The 22,559-nt window shown below is 39.2% G+C and overlaps 1 protein-coding gene across 4 annotated transcripts in view; it reads right to left on the bottom strand.

Moving 5' to 3' along the window:
* Positions 1-22,559, bottom strand: part of tlr3 (toll-like receptor 3) — an 84,868-nt gene that overhangs the window by 60,356 nt on the left and 1,953 nt on the right. For all 4 annotated transcript variants that reach the window (XM_051928505.1, XM_028802091.2, XM_051928506.1 and 1 more), the window contains exons 2-3: positions 19,123-19,171; positions 8,721-9,186 (exon numbers count right to left, since the gene is read on the bottom strand). In XM_051928505.1, the coding sequence (XP_051784465.1) occupies positions 8,721-9,155 (435 nt within the window). In that variant the 5' untranslated portion in view covers positions 9,156-9,186; positions 19,123-19,171. The remainder of the gene's footprint in view (positions 1-8,720; positions 9,187-19,122; positions 19,172-22,559) is intronic.

The raw sequence follows: 22,559 nt of genomic DNA on the forward strand, positions 1-22,559 counted from the left end.
CTAAGGTAGTATAACCGGCTCTGTCCTTTCTTGCACAGCACATCAGTATTGGCAGTCCAGTCTAATTTATCATCCAGCTGCACTCCCAGATATTTAAAGGTCTGCACCACCTGCACACAGTCACCTTTGATGATCACTGGGTCTATGAGGGGTCTGGGCCTCCTAAAATCCACCAGCAGCTCTTTGGTTTTGCTGGTGTTCAGGTGTAGGTGGTTTGAGTCGCACCATTTAACAAAGTCATTGATTAGGTCCCTATACTCCTCCTCCAGCCCATTCCTGATGCAGCCCACGATAGCAGTGTCATCAGCGAACTTTTGCACATGGCAGGACTCCGAGTTGTATTGGAAGTCCGATGTATATAGGCTGAACAGGACCGGAGAAAGTACAGTCCCCTGTGGCGCTCCTGTGTTACTGACCACAATGTCAGTCGTGCAGTTCCCAAGATGCACATGGTCTGTCTTTAAGATAGTCCACGATCCATGCCACTAGGTATGAATCTAATCCCATCTCTGTCAGCTTGTCCCTAAGGAGCAGAGGTTGGATTGTGTTGAAGGCGCTAGAGAAGTCTAGAAACATAATTCTTACAGCACCACTGCCTCTGTCCAAGTGAGAGAGGGATCGGTGTAGCATATAGATGATGGCATCCTCTGCTCCCACCTTCTCCTGATATGCAAACTGCAGAGGGTCAAGGGCGTGTTGAACCTGTGGCCTAACGTGGTGAAGCAGCAGCCTCTCCATGGTCTTCATCACATGTGATGTCAGAGCAACAGGCCGAAAGTCATTCAGGACGTGATACCTTTAATTGAATGAAATCTCTCCTCTTCTACATTACTATGACTGTCCCTGGCTGGGCAAGTTAAAATTAATTTTCCCTTCTTACACGCCCATGTGCCCATTGCAGGAGCTTTCTATGGTGCACAGTGGTCAGCATGTGCACTCTGACCAGTCTGTGGCTACCTAGCCCCATATACAGCAAGGTGCAATGTACTGTGTTTCCTAATACCTTTTTCTTATGGTCATCATTACATTTTTCAGAAATATGTAATACAGTAGCAATTCTGTGGGATCGGACCAGACAGGCTAGACTTCATTCCCCAAGCACATCAATGAGCCTTGGGCATCTATGACCCTGTCGCTGGTTTACCAGTTGTCCTTCCTTGGACCATTTTTGGTAGGTACTACCCATTGCATACTGGGAACACAGCACAAGATCTGCTGTTTTGGAGATGCTCTGACCCAGTCGTCTAGCCATCACAATTTGGCCCTTGGTCAATGTCACTCTGATCCTTATGCTTACCCATTTTTCCTGCTACCAACACATCACTTTCAAGAAATGACTGTTTACTCACTGCCTAATATGTCCCACCCCTTGACAGGTACCACTGTAACGAGATAATCAATATTATTCACTTCATCTGTCAGTGGTTTTAATGTTGTGGCATATCAATATATAGCTTGAGCAGTTAATTTTAAAAATTATTAATCATGATAAAAAAAACAGAAAATATTATGAAGTACAGCTAGGAAACGAGGATGAAGGGAAAGCATTTTTCTGACCAGTGCATAGTCGCCGTATAATAAACTGCACAGCATTCAGGCAAGACTGGCTACAGAAACATACATCAGGAACTACTGCGTTCTTTGATTTTTGGAAACCATATCTGCTGACACTTCAGATGAAAACAATCCAAATATTTCCTAATGAGAAACCATGGATAAATGTAGACATCAGGAATTTACTGAATGGCATGCAGCAATGCTTTTTGAAATGGTGACACAGAAAAATTCAAGAAATGCAGATATGAATTTATTATAATAATAATAATAATAATAATAATAATAATAATAATAATAATAATAATAATAATGCATTTTATTTATAGGGGCACTTTACATTAGCAGTAAATCTCAAAGTGCAACATAAAAAGTTAAACAAAGGCAAGGCAAGATAAAAACAGAGATAAAACAACAATAATTATAGCATTCTTGTTAATAAGCTTTCCTAAATAGAAAAGTATTTAGCTGTTTTTTAAAACAGCCCACAATCTGCTGTGTTCCTAGGCTCTCTGGTAGGGCATTCCAGAGCCATGGAGCAGCGCCTGCAAAGGCTCGGTCTCCCATTGTATGAAGTTTGGTCACAGGGGGGCGAAGGCGGAAAGTATTTGTAAAACGGAGGTTTCTTGTAGTGGATTGTAGTATAAGGTGTTCCTTAAGATATTGTGGAGCATTTCCATGGATACACTGGTGAGTAAACAAACAGAGTTTGTATTCTATACGGAGATGGATAGGGAGCCAATGAAGTGATCAAAGGATCTGTGAAATGTGTTCATATTTCCGCACCCTCATCAGGATTCTTGCAGCACTATTTTGAATTTGTTGTAGCTTTTGAAGGCTCTTGTTGGGTATCCCGGTGAGGAGTGCATTACAATTTAGAAAACAATGTACTAATAGGGGCGGCATGGTGGCGCAGTGGGTAGCGCTGCTGCCTCGCAGTTGGGAGATCTGGGGACCTGGGTTCGATTCCCGGGTCCTCCCTGCGTGGAGTTTGCATGTTCTCCCCGTGTCTGCGTGGGTTTCCTCCGGGCGCTCCGGTTTTCTCCCACAGTCCAAAGACATGCAGGTTAGGTGGATTGGCGATTCTAAATTGGCCCTAGTGTGCTTGGTGTGTGGCTGTGTTTGTGTGTGTCCTGCGGTGGGTTGGCACCCTGCCCAGGATTGTTTCCTGCCTTGTGCCCTGTGTTGGCTGGGTTTGGCTCCAGCAGACCCCCGTGACCCTGTGTTCGGATTCAGCGGGTTGGAAAATGGATGGATGGATGTACTAATAATTTTACTAATTTAGAAAATCAAAGTGGCTAAACATCAGTAAACATCAGACTGAACACAGCAGTTGTAACAATTCGCAACAGTTTTGATAGGGATTAGGGATGCTTACAGACTACAATGTAAAACCTAATCCAATATGATCTTCATTTTCCCTTCCAAATCAGCTTATTGCTTTCTATGCAAATTTTAATTGGGACAAGAAGGAGTCCACCATTCAGTATTTTAGAGTACCACATAATCTATCTTTCTTTTTTTTTGTACATGACTATAAGAAGGACTTTTAAACAAGTTAATATTCACAAGGTATCCAATCTGGATGTAATTTCAGGGTGTTTTTAAAAAACTGCATCGATCAGTCAGATGATGTCTTTAGTAACAAACAACATATTTAATATTTAACTTAAATATTCTATGGTCTCAACATGTGTCAATGATATTATTTTTTCTGTGTCTAAAAAGAACAAAAATGGACCTTCTGAATGACTACAGTTTGGTGACATTCACTCCAGTCATGATGAAATGCTTTGAGAGGATGGTGCTGAAACACATTAAAGAGAATATTCCAAATAGTCATAATCACCTCCAGTTTGCATATTGTCACAATCTGTCCCCAGAGGTTGCCATATCCCTTGCATTTCATACCATCCTAGCAGATCTGAATAATAAAAATTGTTCAGTGTACCAGCAAAGCTGACTACTAAATTCCTCAATTTAGAACTCTGCACCACCTTTGGCCCTTTGGACTTCCTAACCAACATTTCTCAACATATGCAGATTAGCAACATCACATCCTCTGTTCTGACCCTCAATACAGGCACTCCAGTGTGCTCAGCCCCCTTCTGTGCTCCTTGTTCAGGTGTGACTGTGTCACTGGACACAGCTTTAACATCATTATTAAATCTGCTGATGACATCATCATCATAGGCTTGGTCATCAACAATGGTGAAACAGCTTACAGAGACTAGGTCTACCTGCTGACTCAGTGGTACCAGGAAAATAATCTTACCCTTAATGTAAGAAAAAACACTGAGCTGGTAATTGACTTCAGAAAGCAGAAGAAAGACCACATATCTGTACGTTTGAAGGAGATGCTACTGAAAGATTAAGCTTCAAAATTTCTCAGAGTTACTATCACTCCATCCATCCATCCATTATCCACCACTTATTTGAGGTCGGGTCACGGGGGCTGCAGCCTAAGCAGGAAAGCCCAGACCTCCCTCTCCCCGGCCACCTCCTCCAGCTCCTCTGAGAGGACCCTGAGGCATTCCAAGGCCAACCGGGAGATATAATCCCTCCAGCGTGTCCTGGGTCTGCCCTGTGGCCTTCTCCCAGTGGGACATGCCTTGAACACCCCCCCAGGGAGGTGTCCAGGGGGCATCCTGACCAGATGCCCGAACCACCTCAACTGACTCCTCTCAATGAGGAGGAGCAGCGACTCCACTCCAAGTCTCTCCCGGATAACTGAACTCCTCACCCTATCTCTAAGGCAAAGTCCAGCCACCCTGCGGAGAAAACTCATTTCGGCCGCTTGTATCCGCGATCTTGCTCTTTTGGTCACTACCGAAAGTTCGTGGCCATAGGTGAGGGTAGGAACGTACATCGACTGGTAAATCGACAGCCTCGCCTTTTGGCTCAGCTCTCTCTTCACCATGATGAACCATTACAGAGCTTGCATTACTGCAGATGCCGCACCGATCCGTCTGTCGACCTCCCGCTCCATTCTTCCCTCACTCGTGAACAAGACCCCAAGATACTTGAACTCCTCCACTTGAGGCAGTAATGTGTTCCCAACCCGGAGAGAGCATTCCATCCTTTTCCGGCTGAGAACCATGGCCTCGGATTTAGAGGTGCTGACTCTCATACCCGCCGCTTCACACTCGGCTGTGAACTGCTCCAGTGAGAGCTGGAGGTCACTGTCCGATGAAGCCAAAAGAACCACGTCTTCCGCAAATAGCAGAGAAGATATTCTGAGGTCACCGAACCATACCCCCTCTGCTCCTTGGCTGCGCCTAGAAATTCTGTCCATAAAACTTATGAAAAGAATCGGTGACAAAGGGCAGCCCTGGCAGAGTCCAACCTCAACAGGAAACGAGTCCGACTTATTACCAGCAATGCGAACAAAGTTCCTGCTCCTATACAGGGACTGAATTGCTCATAACAATGAGCCTTGTACCCTGTACTCTTGGAGCACACCCCACAGGATGCTTTGAGGGACATGGTCGAATGCCTTCTTCAAATCCACAAAACACATGTGGACTGGTTGGGCAAACTCCCATGCCCCCTCCACGATCCTGGCTAGGGTGTAGAGCTGGTCCAGTGTTCCACGGCTGGGACGGAATCCGCATTGTTCCTCCTGAATCCGAGATTCGACCATCGACCAGCACCCCTGAATAGACCTTACCAGGTAGGCTGAGGAGTGTGATCCCCCTATAGTTGGAGCACATCCTCCGGTCACCCTTCTTAAAAAGGGGGACCACCACCCTGGTTTGCCAATCCAGAGGCACTGCCCCCGATGTCCATGCGATGTTGCAGAGACGTGTCAACCAGGACAGCCCCACAACATCCAGAGCCTCGAGAAACCCAGGGTGAACCTCATCCACCCCAAGGGCCCCGCCACCTCGAAGCTTTTTAACTACTTCGGCGACCTCGGCCCCTGATATGGTGGGATGCTGGTGGGATTGAGAAGATCCTCGAAGTATTCCTTCTACCGGTCAATAATATCTGCATTTGAAATCAGCAGGGCCCCATCTCCACTGTACACAGTGTTGGTGGTGCACCGCTTTCCCCTCCTGAGGTGCCTGACGGTTTGCCAGAACCTTCTCGGTGCCAACTGAAAGTCGTTTTCCATGGCTTCCCCAAACTCCTCCCATGCCCGGGTTTTTGCCTCAGCAACAGCCAATGCCGCCACACGCTTGGCGATATGGGTGGTGGCCAAAGGAAGGAACTCTGGCGTTCCAACCCTCGGTTGCCGAAACTGGCTTAAGTGTGTGGTGACTGTTACTGATGAACAGAAATAGGCTCAACTCATTTCATCTATTGTAAAGAGGACGCACTTGCACCTTTACTTTTTCTGACTTCTGAAGAAAGCAGATATTTCTTCATCTGTTCTGACAAACATCAACAGGTACAGAGTGGAATCCATCCTCATTGGCTTCATCACTTCCTGGAACAGAATCTGCTCAGCTCAAAAGTGGTGAAAGCAGCACAGATTATTATTGGCAATCAGCTGCCTTCTTTTTAGGACATATACAATACTTGTTGCCTTAGAAAGGCAAATAGAATAACTAAAGACATCAGCCATCCTGCACAGCTGCTTTTCTCACTCCTGCCTTCCGTCAAAACAGTATAGAGACATTGGTACTCACACCAAGAGATCCAGGAAAGATGTAAGGAACAGTCAGTCATGAGAACAATAACTATCAAATATTATAATATAAAAAACAGTGTGTGTGTATATATAATACCTGCAAATGCATACTGTACATACAGTAGCTACGAAATAATACAAAGAGTACACAACACGTGTTTTGCCCTAATTGGGGCTCATCAGATGTTCGCACCTTTCTTCCCCTTAAGGGGTTTGAACGTTGGACATCACTGTACCACATATCCATGTTCTGCTTCTTGCAACTGACAGGATGTGGCAGATGTTTGCTGACTGGCCCACCAACCACAAGTGTTACCTGGTAGGTAACCTTCCAAATTATCAAACTGTGATTCAGACCTATAAATATACTGTATATATGTTTCATCTTTTCGGCTTTCCTTTATATTCTGCTTTCATGGGCCTTGTTCACTACTATACAGCATACTACTTGTACAGCTTTCATAATCCTTACCCTTCAATGCATGAAAAAAGGTGCAGTCCCTAGAATTTCTTCTATGTACCTCTGTCTGTATTCAAAATGTCACATTTGTAGCAGAACTTCCCTCCTTTATCCAAATCAACGCCAAATATATCATTTGGGATTTTGGCCTCAAAATGTTCAAGGTGCATTTTGGCAAAGTTCAGTTGCAGCTTGATAAAGCCTTTCTTGAGTAGTGGCTTTTTTCTTGCAGTCCTCCCATACAAGCCACATTTGTGGAGCATTTGTGATATTGTTGTCACATGTACACAATGACCACTCTTCGCCAAAAATTCCTGTAACTGTTTCAAAGTTGCCATAGGCCCTTGGTAGCTTCTCTGTCCATTTCCTCCTCACTCTTCCATCCAGTTTGGAGGGATGGCCTGATCTGGAGTAGTACCAAATACTTTCCATTTCTTGATTATGGACTTTACTGCACTCCTAGGGATTGATAAAGCTTTTGAAATCTTTTTGTATCCATCTCCAGATGTGTGCCTGTCCACAACTTTATCCCTGAGATCTTTTGACACTGATTTGTCATCCATAGTTGATTATTTGCTTTGAGTTGCAATTCCAAGCACTGGAATGCTCTAGGAATAGCTTCTTTTATGCTGGACTAATCATAAGGATTACAATTTTTCAAGATGGAAGCCAGTTAGCTTGATGTGCAATGGAGAAGGTGATTAGTTACACCCGATTAAGTTTACAAGTATTTTTAGGAGGGGGTGATCCTTTAAGCATTTGTTTTTTTCTTTTTTCTTTTTCTGAACTGTTGCTATTATATCTCTCACTTGGCTGTTATATGTTGCATTGAGTAAATACAGCTGGAAAAATATTTTTGTGTGTCTCTGCATTTCAGGCTGCAAAGCAACAAAATGTGAATATTTTGAAGGGGGCTGATTCTTTTCTATACCCACTGTACCTACTACTGTACTATAAATTTTAATGGTCACTTCAGTATTTTTCAAGCAATCCAAACCTGCAACACCCTGGCTTTCTTTTGCCGTCTACTCTGTGATCCTGGACATATTTCTTTTTCCTTCCTCATACTGTAGCTCACTTGGAAACTCTTGTCTCTTAGCTTCTTGTGCCCTCCGAAATGTTTTACTAGCACCTTGATTAGATTGCTTGATTAGATTGCTTATATATCATCCTGTCAACATCTTCCTTTGTTTTCTGCCATAACATCTCCTGTTTTCCTCAATTGCCATCTTTCTCTCAGCCTTCTACCTTCTGATTTGTGTTTTGGCAGTCCCTTTGGTCCAACCACAGATGGCTATATTCCTTGGTCATTTATCAACAATCATCTTAACAACTGTAACATGCTCATTTTCCTTCACCACTTTCTGTGTCAGTTTTTCAGATATAAATACATTGACTCCAACACTGCCATCACTTCTACCCTGCATAAAAATGTATAACTTCCATCACTCCCACACATTTGCCTCTCCACCTCATCTCCTGAACACTACACACATCTGCTTTCTTTCAGTTAAGCACTTCATCCAATTTTCCCATCATGCTCCCAACATTCCATGTTGCAATACCTATACTCTCTTCTTCTCACCTTTCACTCACTACCTTACCTTCATCTTATCTTCCCTGCCAACTAACCAGTTCTCTACACAGTGCATCAGCACTGTCATAAACTGGGATTCCCCATCTGTGGTTCTGTCAGGCTTCCAAACTTTCTGTTTGACATAGCCACGTAGGGATAACAATTCTTTGTAATTTGTAATTCTCACCACTGTAGAGTTACATTTGTAAAGCTAGATGCCTTTCCTGGTACCAAACTCCATTAATCTTTTATAACATCACACATGAGAGACAAAGGCATTAATCTACAAGTCACAATGGTCAAAGAATATCTTACATATACAAAGTGTAAAGAAAAAAATGGCAATTTACTAAATTACCAGAAAAAATTCTAATATAATGCAGCAGAACACATGTTAACATAGATAAAACCTGAAATCCAGTATTAATACTTGTCATAACATTGTGGGTTGTAATTTAAAGAGAAACACAACAGTTTTACTAATACTTTCTTACCTGTAGGTGTCTAAATGTATCGGCAGTCATCTTGAGCCTGTTTCCTGACAAGTTCAGCTCTGTCAGGTTCAGGCAGTGTTTCAGATCCTTTTCAGATAAAAGATGTACCTCATTGTGTTGCACTTTCAAAGCATGAAGATGAGGAAGGACCAGACACAATTCTGGGTCAATTTTCTGGATACTGTTATATGATGCATCAAGATAAATTAATTCTTTATATCTGGACATTGCAGAGCTTGGTAATTCATGAAGCTGATTATGTGCCATATCCAGATCAGATATGTTTTCCGGAAGATCTGAAGGAACTGCTGTCAGCTTTAGACGAGTACAGTCGACTCTTTCTCCTTTAACTAGACATTTAGTTTTACATTCCACACTGCTGAGATGCAATGAAAAAAGTTTCAGTAGAAAATAAAAAAATGCCTCCACTTTCATTGTTGTGGGCCTGTCTGTTTCCAGCCTTGCACTGAAAAAATAAAACAATGGATGTAAAAAAATTGCAATGATTTAAACTGGTAGAATTTTTAAAGGTAACAAACCTTTAAATTAATGTTGTCCAACTATTCATTAATCACCACAGTGGTTACACAGGTTTACTGAATTGTTTTCTTACTTTGTCATCTTCTACATTTACCAAGTGAATTTAGAATTTCAATTCAGTTCATTATACAGGTATGCTACTGCCATGAAATAATCCATTTAAGTTTATTTTGTTTTTCTATGAAGTATTCAATTAAGGAAGCTTATTCCCACACCTCAAAAATGTTTAAAATGCAAAATTGAAATTGAATTAAAAACATTTAATGTAAAACTCGTCCTGCAAGCTTGTCTAAACACCATTGTTAATTTCAAACTCCACCCCACAAGCTAACAAGCGCAGTGCAAAATTATGACACTTTTAACAGATATCGCTTCAGATTGACACCTTAAACAGATTTCAGAAATTAACAAAATTTTACAAAATGGCATAATCAGAATAGCTACAAGGCAATATGCATGTGCACAAACCAGTCATAAACATTGTGGCAAAAATTATAGGCTACCAACTTCTAAATAATAATCCAGCAATTATAATAAAAATAATAATCCTCAAACAGAATAGGAGATACAGATGTGACAAATTAAAATTAAACTGGACTGCAACTGTGGACTTTAAATGCACTGCTAAAGAAATTAGGATAAAGAGAAATCATAAGAACAAATGTGGGGCGGCACGGTGGCGCAGTGGGTAGCGCTGCTGCCTCGCAGTTGGATGATCTGGGGACCTGGGTTCGCTTCCCGGGTCCTCCCTGCGTGGAGTTTGCATGTTCTACCCGTGTCTGCGTGGGTTTCCTCCGGGCGCTCCGGTTTCCTCCCACAGTCCTAAAACATGCAGGTTAGGTGGATTGGAGATTCTAAATTAGCCCTAGTGTGTGTTTGTGTGTGTCCTGCGGTGGGTTGGCCAGGATTGTTTCCTGCCTTGTGCCCTGTGTTGGCTGGGATTGGCTCCAGCAGACCCCCGTGACCCTGTGTTCAGATTCAGCGGGTTAGAAAATGGATGGATGGATAAGTAAATGTTAGAAATAATCACTACACTTCCATTTCATTGAATTTTTATTATATTAGCTAGTCAGTTCAGTTCAAGGGCCTAAATATAATTCACATGGCAATGGTTTATGGGTCTATAAAGTCAAAACAATTACAATGGTACTATCCCTATTATTATAAGAAATCTTACAAGCCTGCAAATTAAATACTGAGTAATGAAGTATTACAATCATATTTATTGTCATTTACTTCACTCATAGCATAAATTTGAATCTTTTTATAGAAATGTGAAATGCAAAACATACTTTCCTAAATGTTATGCTTCAGACGTGTATTTTTATGAGAGACATATTCAGCAGTGACAATTCCACTGAAAGTATCTTTGAGCACTGGCCATGGTGTTCTGATCATTTCGCAGACATCTTGAGCTGTAAAAAATATGATGCCAGCATGTAGCTGATGTTTATTTTTATAAGGTCACATCTGACTGATGAATTCATATTTAATGTAGAGGGAGAGATTAAGAAAGCACATAGCCTACAATCAGCTGAAAAAAACTGAACAAAAGTCATAGGTGTGCATTTAATCTCGCATGTGCTGAGAGGGAAATTTAATCCACACAGTTTTGGGTCACAGGGAACCAATGATCTTTGCTGCAGCACTGGGTGTAATTCAAGAAGTAACCTGCAGCTGCTGGTAACATCAGGTATGTGCATGAAGGCAGAGGTGGGGGATAATAACTGAATAAAAGTTATAGGCATTTTTATAGGCATTTAATTTTAATTAGATTAAAGTTTAGTAAGCTTGGTGCAGATGTTTTAACATACCTAGAGTGGTAGCGCAGAGCAGGCACATCATTAGGATTTACAGAGATCAGGGCTTTAGCCCCCTTTCCTTTGTGATTTTAGTGCATAGTCCCCCAAGCTTTGAACACTCAAGGATGCCATTTTGTTAATTCAAGTGGTGTGTGCACCGGATATTGAGAGGGAACCCTCCCCAAGAATATCTTATATTCCTGAATGCATGCTATAGACACTGAGGAGTGCTGTTTATGTAACTCAAGGGGGCATGCTCCTTACCTTTCTGAAGACTCCCACTCCCTTGTCCACACTATGGACAACTAGGAGTGCCATTTTGATAACCTTAAGGGGTACGCACTTCGAACACAGAAGAGGATGCCTAGGCTCTCATATGGGCTACGACCTGCACTGGTTTGGGAGTAGAATGTGACTTCCCCCTTGACATCACACATTAAATTATTCTTCTTCATTTTCAAGAAAAGATAAGGGGCTTGGCGCAATATCTCAGGGGCTAAAACCTGTAATAAAATCCACCCACACCATAATTCCTGGCTCATGGCTCCAGTGTCTGCATGTGGTTTGCACGTTCTCCCCATGCATATCACGTAATTGCATACTACGCACATGCTCAACCTCTCTCTACATGCATGCCCAATGTTACCAGAAGCAGCAGGCAAGATATACTGGAATACTGTAAATGTGTCTGGAATAGTTTAGAATTAACAACAAAAAAAAAAAATTAGTCCTTAATATGCTATGAAATAAATAGCGTCCATCTTCTTTTTCTATCCCTAATCTATGTCCCTGCACATTCAAGGGAACACATGCCTATGACATGAATCTATGAACACAAGCTGCTGCGTCACCAGATCACACAGTCTCAAAATATCTATAGCAAATAACAACATTAAATCTAAAGAAACACTTAGTTTAAAGATTTCTCTTATTGAAATGTACGCAGTTTACACTTTGCTGCTTGACTATGCGACTGTGCCCTGTAAAGGACTGGCATATCGTCCACCACGGTTGCTTCTTGCCTTATACCTATGCAAACCCTTTTAGTTTGAGTCAGGAATGGTAGCTCTGCGCTACCACTCTGCCTATGTTAAAACATATGTACCAAATTTGCTTAACCTTAATTGGATTAAAATTAAATGTATGCCTATAACTTTTGTTCAGTTAGTGTCCCTTGATTGCAAGCTATGTGTTTTCTTCATCTCTCCATCAACATGAATGCTCGATGTTACCCGCAGCAGCTGGTTGCTTCTTGCCTTACACTCAGTGCTACTGTGATAATTACTGGCTTCCCTGTGACCTAAATTGTGTGAATTAGATTTACCCCATAGCACATGCTGAATTAAATGTATACCTATTATTTTTGTTCAGTTCTTGTCACTTGATTACACATATGCACATCCTTACTCTATCCCTCATTAGCCATCACAGGATGTCCAGAGCATGTGAATGTACAATGACACCAACCACACCAGACAACATCTTTTGCTTAATAATGGTATACTTTTAGAAAATAATGCATTTGTTGAGTGGTGGGTGTAAGCTTCCATACTGAAAATGAGCTTTATTTAAAACATTTCACACATTATGTCCATTAAACTGTTTGATCAAAAAATGACAGATCTCCATGGCATTAACTCATATCACTGAAAATAGCCAATTACTAAAACTGACTGGTATTCAACTGTTGGGATCCAACCCAATAATAACATCTTATTGAGTGTGGCACTCTCCTAGTTGCCAGACTTGTTTCCCTATAGGTTTTGCCCTGAAAATTGGTTTATGAAGTGAAACAGTAAGATCCTGCCAACTTAAATTAACAAAAAATACTCAGCAGTGGTGAGTGGCATTGATGTTTGATATCCACAATGGCAGATTACCCCAAAAGCATGCACTCTTCTTAGAAGATCCAGGATAATGTCCTGTCTAGGACAAATTACCCCCCAGGTTAGAACAAAATGTTTGTTTAATCCTACAGGAGGGAATGAGTAAAACATTGATGGATTAGTTATTTGAAAAGCACTGAAACTTATTTATGACTGAATTTTAATGTAATGTATGTCTGCTTCAAATGGATGATAGGCTACCTCTTAATGAAGACATCTGGATTTATCTAGATAACTACAAAATACATAAATAACACTTGGAGTGTGTGTTATAGCTCCCCAGTGTCAATGTAAAACAATTAATATCAAAAAGGCAAGCTTACAGTGACAAGTTATAGTACGGTAATGGAGCAATTTAATTAACAGGAAAACACCTAGGAAAAAAGCGTGCCAAGGGAACACAGATTCATAGATGTAATTTGTGATTATTTCTTATCACATTAAAATATCAATAAGGGATGAAGTCTGACTAGACTTAATATTTGTCTACAATTAGGATAACTTGTATATGAAAAAGATTATCAAAACATTACGATCCAGTGATCATAACGTGATACATTTTCTCACTTTTTGTCAGAATGCATATATTAAAATGAAAACTGTGTGGCGGATGGCCGGGACGCCCCTTTGTCACTGGATCCAGGGGAGCAGCCACGGGAGCCACACTACGTCCCTCGGAACCTTTGTTGGCAGCCCCCCGAGTTGCATCAGGGCCACTTTTGTGGAACACCGGAGCTCATCCTGGTTGGCCTCCGCCGGGGGAGCTGCATAGAGCTGCACAGCTTAACAAGCCCGTCTGGGCGGGAGCACAGCCACACCCAGAAGTAGGTCAATGAGCACCTGCAGCACTTCCGGGTGGGTTATAAGAGGAGTCTGCAGCCACTACTCAGCACCAGAGTCGGGAGAAGAAGGATGAAGCTGCCTGGGAGGAGTAATGGAGGAAGACAAAGAGTGTGATTTGGGGTGATTTTTCTTTGTGTCTTTTGGGGACTGTGTAGGGCCTGTGGGACACGGGGAATACGTGCCCCATGGCTGAAGAAAAAATAGTTTGTTTATTTTACCCGTACCTCTGGTGTCAGTCTGTGTTGGGTCGGCGCCAATAAAGCTCATTTGCCACAACTGTTAACATGCAATTTTAGTAATGCAAGCTTTCAGAAGGAGCAGCAAATTCTAAAGTGACAAACTACTACCAGCTTTTAAGAATAGAGAGAGCTGACATGCAGTGGAGTCAGGTACAATACAGGACAAGTTTATCACAAAATTTAGAAGTATTAGGAAATTTTAGAATACACTGTGGGTAAATAAAGTGCTAATCAGGAAGCTAGAAAAGAAACAAAACAATGTTATAATGTAAACAAGACAAACAACTCCAGCATTAGCTTATTAGCATGCTAAGCATTAGCTTATTAACATATTAGATCAAAAAGTATAAACAGTAATATCCATCCATCCATTTTCCAACCCGCTGAATCCGAACACAGGGTCACGGGGGTCTGCTGGAGCCAATCCCAGCCAACACAGGGCACAAGGCAGGAAACAATCCTGGGCAGGGTGCCAACCCACCGCAGATAAACAGTAATAGGAAAGATAAAATACTATTAGAGAGCAATATTGAAGAAAATGCAACAGCTGACCAAAAAGGATTCTTTCAGTATTTTAGCTGTAGAAGGACAGTAATGGGGATGTAAAGCAAACTCAATAAGGATGAAAGTAAAACTCAGTGTTTAATTTATGGATGCTAGGGATTAAGACATTTAGAGATCTTTAAATAGACAACATGTCTGCATCTTATGAATGACTATGTAACGAATGTAACTTTTCAGCCACACACTTTTTTTCTTATATGCAAACTGGAAATTATGTTAAAAGAAGTCTACCAAACATTCCATATCTCTTACCCATATCAATCCCTGAGGCCATACTGTCTTGATACTGTCTTTAGACTTGATAAAGACTCGGACAACATTTCAACAATAAATTAAAATATTTCAAAGAATTTACCCTTCAAAGATCTTAAGAAATGGTAGGAAATGGACCTTTCATTTGACATCTTAGAAAAAGAGTGGAACACAGCCATGCATAGAATACACTTTAGTTCTACATGTGCCAACAATCACTCCATAACCTTAGTTAAAGATGTTTCTTTGATTTAAAATGGTGTAAAATATTACCAGGGCAAGACATAACCTGTGAGCACTGACATCTAGCTCTAGCATCGCTAGGCCATGTATTTTGGGAATGTTCTAAATTAACATAATTTTGGACACAAATCTTTACATACTTCTCGGACAGCTTCGGTGTTAAAGTCACTCCTAATCCATTAACTGCGATATCTGGTGTACTCTCAGTTGGCCTTAAAGTGAATGTTGATGAGTTGATTGCGGTATCCTATACTACACTGTTAGCACACAGACTTACCTTACTTAAGTGGAATAATTCCAATCCACAATCTATAACTCAGTAGGTCAGCGATATTTGATGATCTATATTATCTCAAATCAAATCAAATTCTCTCTCAGAAGATATATACAAACTGTTTTTAAAACATTGCAATACTGTAATTCACTTATCTTATTTTACAATAAGCATATTAAACTTGTGATCAACTCTCTCATGTTACTTTTCGTTTTACCATAACTAAAAAACATACTTTTTGCTTTTTATTTTTTGCTTGTGTCTCTCATTTTTTTCTTTCTCTTTTGTTGGGTGGGGGTTGAATTGTTTTATTTTGACTTTTTCTTTTTTCTACCTTTCATTCATTTCAAAGTAAATGGCTTTATCTGTTTAGTTATTGTTACTTGTCTGCATGAGTAGCATCCCTTAGAAATGTTCTGTTTTACGAAAATAAAATAAAATATTAAAAAAGCAAATAAAATTGTACACTAAGGGTTAAATAAACAAAATTATAATATCATGCTGGATATCTATATTGATATGGACTGGGTAATGTGTGAGGAATGAAAGGATGTCATACTGTTTGATGGAAATAAAAATTATCAACCTACAGAGGGCTGAATTCAAAGACACCCTGAAAATCAAAGTGAAAAAATGATGCGGCAGGCTAGTTCATTTTGCCAAAATTTCATTGCAGCAACTCAAAATCGTACTCAGTAGTTTGTATGGCCCCCACGTTCTTGCATGGATGGCTGACAACGTTGGGGCATGCTCCTAATGAGACAACGGATGATGTCCTGGGGGATCTCCTCCCAAATCTGGACCAGGGCATCACTGAGATCCTGGACAGTATAAGGTGCAACCTGGCAGCGCCTGATGGATCGAAACATAATGTCCCAGAGGTGTTCTATTGGATTTAGGTCAGACGAGCGTGGGGGCCAGTCAATGGTATCAATTCCTTCATCCTCCAGGAACTGCCTGCATACTCTTACCACATGAGGCTGGGCATTGACGTGCACCAGGAGGGACCCAGGACCCACTGCACCAGCATAGGGTCTGACAATGGGTCCAAGGATTTTATCCCAATACCTAATGGCAGTCAAGGTGCCGTTGTCTAGCCTGTAGAGGTCTGTGCATCCCTCCATGGATATGCCTCCCCAGACCATCACTGACCCACCACCAAACTGGTCATGCCGAACGATGTTACAGACAGCATAACATTCTCCACGGCTTCTATAGACCCTTTCGTGTCTGTCACATATACTCAGGGTGAACCTGATCTCATCTGTGAAAAGCACAGGGTGCCAGTGGTGGACCTGCCAATTCTGGTATTCTATGGCAAATGCCAATCAAGCTCCACGGTGCCGGGCAGAAAGCACAGGGCCCACTAGAAAATGTCAGGCCCTAAGGCCACCCTCATGAAGTCTCTTTCTGATTGTTTGGTCAGAGACATTCACATTTTGAGCAGTATTATATATGGAAAAGAAAATAACAAATTCCTTTAATTCACATTTTCTGAAGATCTCATGTGTGGAGAAGTAGCTACAGTAACTCATTGTAGCTAGAGGGAATACTAGGTACTAAATTATTTGGAAATGAAGGACAGAGAAGCACTATTATAACAAATAAATGACCAAGAACAAATAAAATTAAACTGTGGCTAAGGAAGTTAAAGATTGCATATATAAACCCTTAATGGGCTTATTTCAGAAAGCGTTGGGAGAATGCAAATGCTGTTTCATACATAAAAAGTTAAATCTAAGTCAATCTTTGTAACTATAGGCCAGTAAGCTTAATGAGTATCACATGTAAATTAATAGAAGAAATTATTAAAGAAAAGATAAAGCAACACCTAACAAGTAAAAGCAGTTATTAGTGAATTGTCAAAATATAATTAAATTTGGGAGATCATTTATCAATAATAAAAGTCTATATGCTAGACTTCCAAAATGAACCAAGAGAAGAATATGATTAGAGATGGTGCATAACATATTTATCTTGATTTTCAAAATGCTTTAGATAAAGTATTGCATGAGTGGTTTATGATCAAGCTAAAATAAATGAGAGGGAGTTCAAAGTACAGCGTGTAGTCAAGTGCAAAACTGGGTCAGATGCAGAAAAAAAAGGGTTACGGTGAGGAACGTTTCCACATTCTATTCTGTTAAAAGTGTTATCTCTCAGAAATCTTGATCTGTGCAGTGGCCACTGCTCTTTAAATAATATTTATACATGATCTAGTTGAAAATGAAACTAACAAGGGTCCTCAGACTAGGTGGAATGACATAACTTGGGAGTCATCTTTACAAACAGGCCAGAATAGAATTCACAGTGGCTAATATGTTAGATGGTGCATAAGACATATCTTGATTTTCAAAATGCTTTTGATAAAGTATTGCATAAGAGGTTCATGATCAAATAAAAAAAAATGAGAGGGAGTTCAAAGTACAAAATGTTCATATAATTTTTATTTTTTGTGCAACCATATTTACTTGTAGTTAGTTTTAAAACAGCATGAGTATCTGTTTGCAGTAAATTGTAGTCATATGTTGTAATAAACAGGTTGCCAATACATCCTTCTTGTTCAAAAAACTCTTATTTCTTATTCATTATTAATCCATCATACAATCAAAAAGAAAAGTAAGTTAACTGGAACACACTTTGGAGTAATATATACTCAGGGCAAGAAAAAACATAACAAATTTTACTCTCAGTTAAGGAGTACAGTAGTTGCAGGTTTGATACTTAGTATCAGTATAGGTTTCATTTTTTAAAATAAGCTGTGAAATGTATTATTGGCAATTACACAGAACACAGATATTTATGTTAATGACTCAACTTATGACCATTTTTCGTAGGTTCCTGTCTGTGTACCTTGCTCATTTAAAGATCTTTAATATATGTAAAAGTAAGACCTTTCTAAGCTAAGTGGGCTTTTCAAGTAGGTTTTGCTTAGCCAACAGTGTCATGATTCATTACCTGATAGTTTTGGTACCAAATAATAGATATATGTTATAGGCTTTTAATTTTCTTATTCAAGTTAAAGGTTACAATTATTTAGTGTTATAGTTTTTGTTTACCGTATGCTCTGAAACTACAGTGGCATTCATTACTGGTGTCCTTATACATTGTTTTTCAAATGTCAGTCAGTTTTTCAAACCAAAATCAATCTTTGGTATGCAGTGGTGGGTGTTGCTGCCGCATAGATCTAGGATACAGGGACTGAATCCTGTGCCTTGTCACTGTTGATGTGGAGTTTGCATGTTCTCACTACATCTGCATAGGTTTTTCTCCAGGGAGACTAGTTTTCCTCCCTTATCCAAAAGAAACCCATTCTAAATTGTCAGTGTGTGAGCGACAGTTCTTCTCTAAAACTGGACATTGCTACAATAGGTATTGACTCCATGGTCCTGAATTGCATTAAATGAATTTCAGAATGGAATATTATGCTTAATCACCATGTTTGATCCATAAGGTAGCAGCACTAACCACTTTACCACTATGCCACCCTGATTAAAATAACAGATTGATAAGAAATATTTATTTTTAACATTAGTAATGTGAATGGCCTGGCGTAGCAAATAGTATTATTTCTTCAAACCTTTTGGAACCAAGACTTAACTTCTGGCCTGGTAATTGTTTGTAGCTTACATGATATTCATATTGATCATATTTAAGGACTCTGGATTCCATCCTTATACCATGGATATATATGTTAACGGACAACTCTGAATTAGCCCTTAATGAGAGTATGTGCCCTGTATTGAGAAGTTATGCACCTACCATTGATTTTTGTCTTGCTTTCAATGTGGCAGGGATGGGCTCCACAAACCTGTAAACGAAAAAGTGTTTTCAGCAAATTAGTATTAGAAGAAAGTAACTTAATAAAAAAAAATCAGAAAACTGAAACTTATTTTTTGCATGACTATTTAACAAAAATATGCTTCATTTTCTATGTTCACCTTCTGAGGCATACAGTATGTGGAACCCTGACTGCAATCTATTGCTATTATGAGACAAAAAGAGTAATCATGCAAACAGTTTTAGTGAATGGATGGGTGGAAGACAGTGATTTTTGCTGCAAGCTTAGTAAGAAAGGATGACTATACCTTTAACAATTACCTCATGTGTTTAGTTGCTATATTAAACTGAAGCAGCACTTTCATTCCAAGGAAAATTGCAAGGTGTTTCCAGATTTCTCAGCCCTCCACTTCCACCTGCTCAGGTGATTTTTTTTTTGTTTAATTATATAGAAAAATACCCTGATTAAAACTTGCAATCCTATGATAATTAATATAAAATGTAGCTTTAATTAGACAAATGGGGTTTACAAATCAATACTTGATCCTTAATGACAGCATATTTCTTTTAAATGACAAACACAGCTTTTTCTGCTTTGGGTTTGATGCTCACAGGTACAGTGAATGGGTGAGGTACAGTAATGGAAAAATGAGTTCAGAAAATAGATGATTAGAACATCATTATTGCATCCCTTTCAGGATAACAGTAATAGGGAAGCATACTTCCAACACTTTTTTAGTTTGATTCATGGAACATCTGAGTTGATAATGGATAACGGATGCTCCAGTGAGCTTCATACTCTTTCTTCATTTCTTTTAATTACCCTTTGAACTGCACAGACAAGCACTAAATTTCCAGATATGCAATTATATTTACTACAAGTTTTAAATGCATGTCTGCTGTCCAGCTTAACAGCTTGTAATGAAAAGTCTAACTACTCTGGCTTTGCAAAATGTTTTGTAAGTCTACTGTCAACTTCATAAAGAATGCTGAAACTGCGACTGCTGAAGAGAATTATACTGCTAACTAAAACATTTTTATTACATTGGGATGGCAACCAGTTCAAATAAACAGTGTATTGCATTCCCTCTTATAAAGGCAGTCCTGTGCTTATATTTTAATTACTTGTTAACTTAAAACACATCTAAGTGTAAAGGAGAAAAAAGGCCTCTAAGCAATCTTGGAGACCAATTATTTCTTCTAAAGCAGTTATTGATCAAGAAAACATTTTTGTGCTTCCTTCTAGTTAGCTGCTTTAGAATTGAAAAACTCTTTTTAGTCTTAAACATATGCATCTACTCTTGTTTTCTTAACCAGCTATCATACAATAACAATACGTATATTTCCAGAAAATTAATGTATACATTTTAAGCAAAAAATTGAAATGCATTAAGTAATAGTTTGTGATATTTTCTTTTGGCAGCTTAATTCTATCAACTTTGACTTTTAACAACAAAAATGATTTACATAATGATAGCTTCCTTAAGAATAAAAAATGCACATGTTTTGCTTTATTGGAAAAAAACTGTTGCTTAGCATGCTTCCATGTAAAAACTTCATGTATATTAAAAATTTTACATCAATGACCTCCCTAATTTTTCCATATCCTACTGATGGCTGTGACAAAAAATAAATAAACAGCATATAGGCAACTGTTTAATATTGTCCAAATTCTTAAATAATTCTTATGTTTCAACTAACTACCATAGTTACCAACACCCAAAGATAATGGAGCCAACGTAAACCAATTACATGATAAACCTACAAGAAACTGCCTTTTTGATGTGCCACCAGCCAATGGTATGGGGAAAGACCACATGACTGTAGTTCAGAAACATATTACTAAAAGCTTCTGGTTACAACATTTTACAATCTTTGCAAAATATTATTGACAATTACAGTTCCATCATCTATTTGATAAACACTTCAAAGTATTAAAACAATTTTGGGCAAAACATTTCAAATGGAAATTTGGCTACTGAAATACAAATGACAAAAAAATAGTAGTTTGCCATCAAATTTGTTTTAATTTACACCCTTATGTGTTTTTACGCAGTATCAGTTTTAATAAAATATTTAGAAAGAAAAAGAAGTGAAAAAAGCTGAAAGGCTGAGAATTACAAATCATTCCTGGACCACAAATCATTTTAATGATAACTCTCAGAAAAGAACAATCTACAATATAAGAAGGACCAGATATGGGAGATTGAAAACACCATAAGAAGCCTTTAAAGATTGCGGAGGGCTAAAGAAGTTGCAAGTGGTGTCTCTAGAGACACATTAGGGTCACTTCTGACTTTGGTCACAGATGTGGGCATGAAGTCATCTAAGGCTGAGGCAGTATTGACTTTGCAGATGGAAGAAGAGATAAGAACAAAGGCTCACTTGAAAGAGGAAAAGTCACGGATCATGAAAGTGTGTGATTGAGTGAGACAGAGAGAAAGGGAGAATGCAGAGAAAGAAAAGACTGCATAGGCAGTAAAGAATAGGTGGGTTAGATACTCAAGTAGGTAGACATGGACTCAAAACTGGTGCTAACTAGGCCCAGCTGGGCAGTTAGGCTTTTTTGTCTTCCTAGACTCATCCCTTGTGCACTGTCGTATTTCAGCTGTTGTGCTCTTAGTTGTGTTTATTGAGTATAGAGACTACAGCTCATGGCTTTACAAAAACCTACAAACCATTTCCTAAAATACCCTTGATTACGATTTGAATAAGAACATTTTAAAGGCCTATAATAAAGGTAAAAACTATTTATTTCTATATTGCAATTTAAGTTCTGTCTGATACAATACAACTTACACTGCTGTAATAAACAAAACGTTGATTCTCGTTTGATCCTCATAGATTTTACCCTTTGATCCTGTACTTTCATTTAATTTTGCCCTCTGTAATGCTGAGAGAAGAACTCAACATGTTGTCAAAGACAGTTTAAAGCAACATTCGTTCCATTTATGGTACTTTCTGGACATGATTTTGTATTAATTCTACACAAATATAATCCTGCATTTCCTGCCATCCAAGTGTGATTTTTTTGTCCAGATTCACAAGCAATATGTGTAGGGTTGTGGGTAAATTAAATGTTATACCTGTTTATGGGTTTTACTTATGAGCAAGTTTATGTTTAAGTACATAAAATTGCATTATTGTATTATTCGTCCTGTCCTGTGAGTCTGTATTTTTGTTTTTTATGATTCTGCTGCTTAAAGCATCCAAATTATCCCTTGGGATTAATAAATTTAATCTAACCTAATCTAATTTAAGAAAATGCATTGTAAATGAAAACCCACTAGTTTAATGGTCTAATGCTTAGCATACTTAAACTAGATTGCTGAGAATTACAGTACATGAACTGAAAGTGTTTTACGGTTTATGAAACCTTTCCATTTCTAACTACTATTCTAAATACGGATAACCTTACA

Source organism: Erpetoichthys calabaricus, chromosome 5 (genome assembly GCF_900747795.2).
Source record: "Erpetoichthys calabaricus chromosome 5, fErpCal1.3, whole genome shotgun sequence".
Taxonomy (NCBI): Eukaryota; Metazoa; Chordata; class Cladistia; order Polypteriformes; family Polypteridae; genus Erpetoichthys; species Erpetoichthys calabaricus.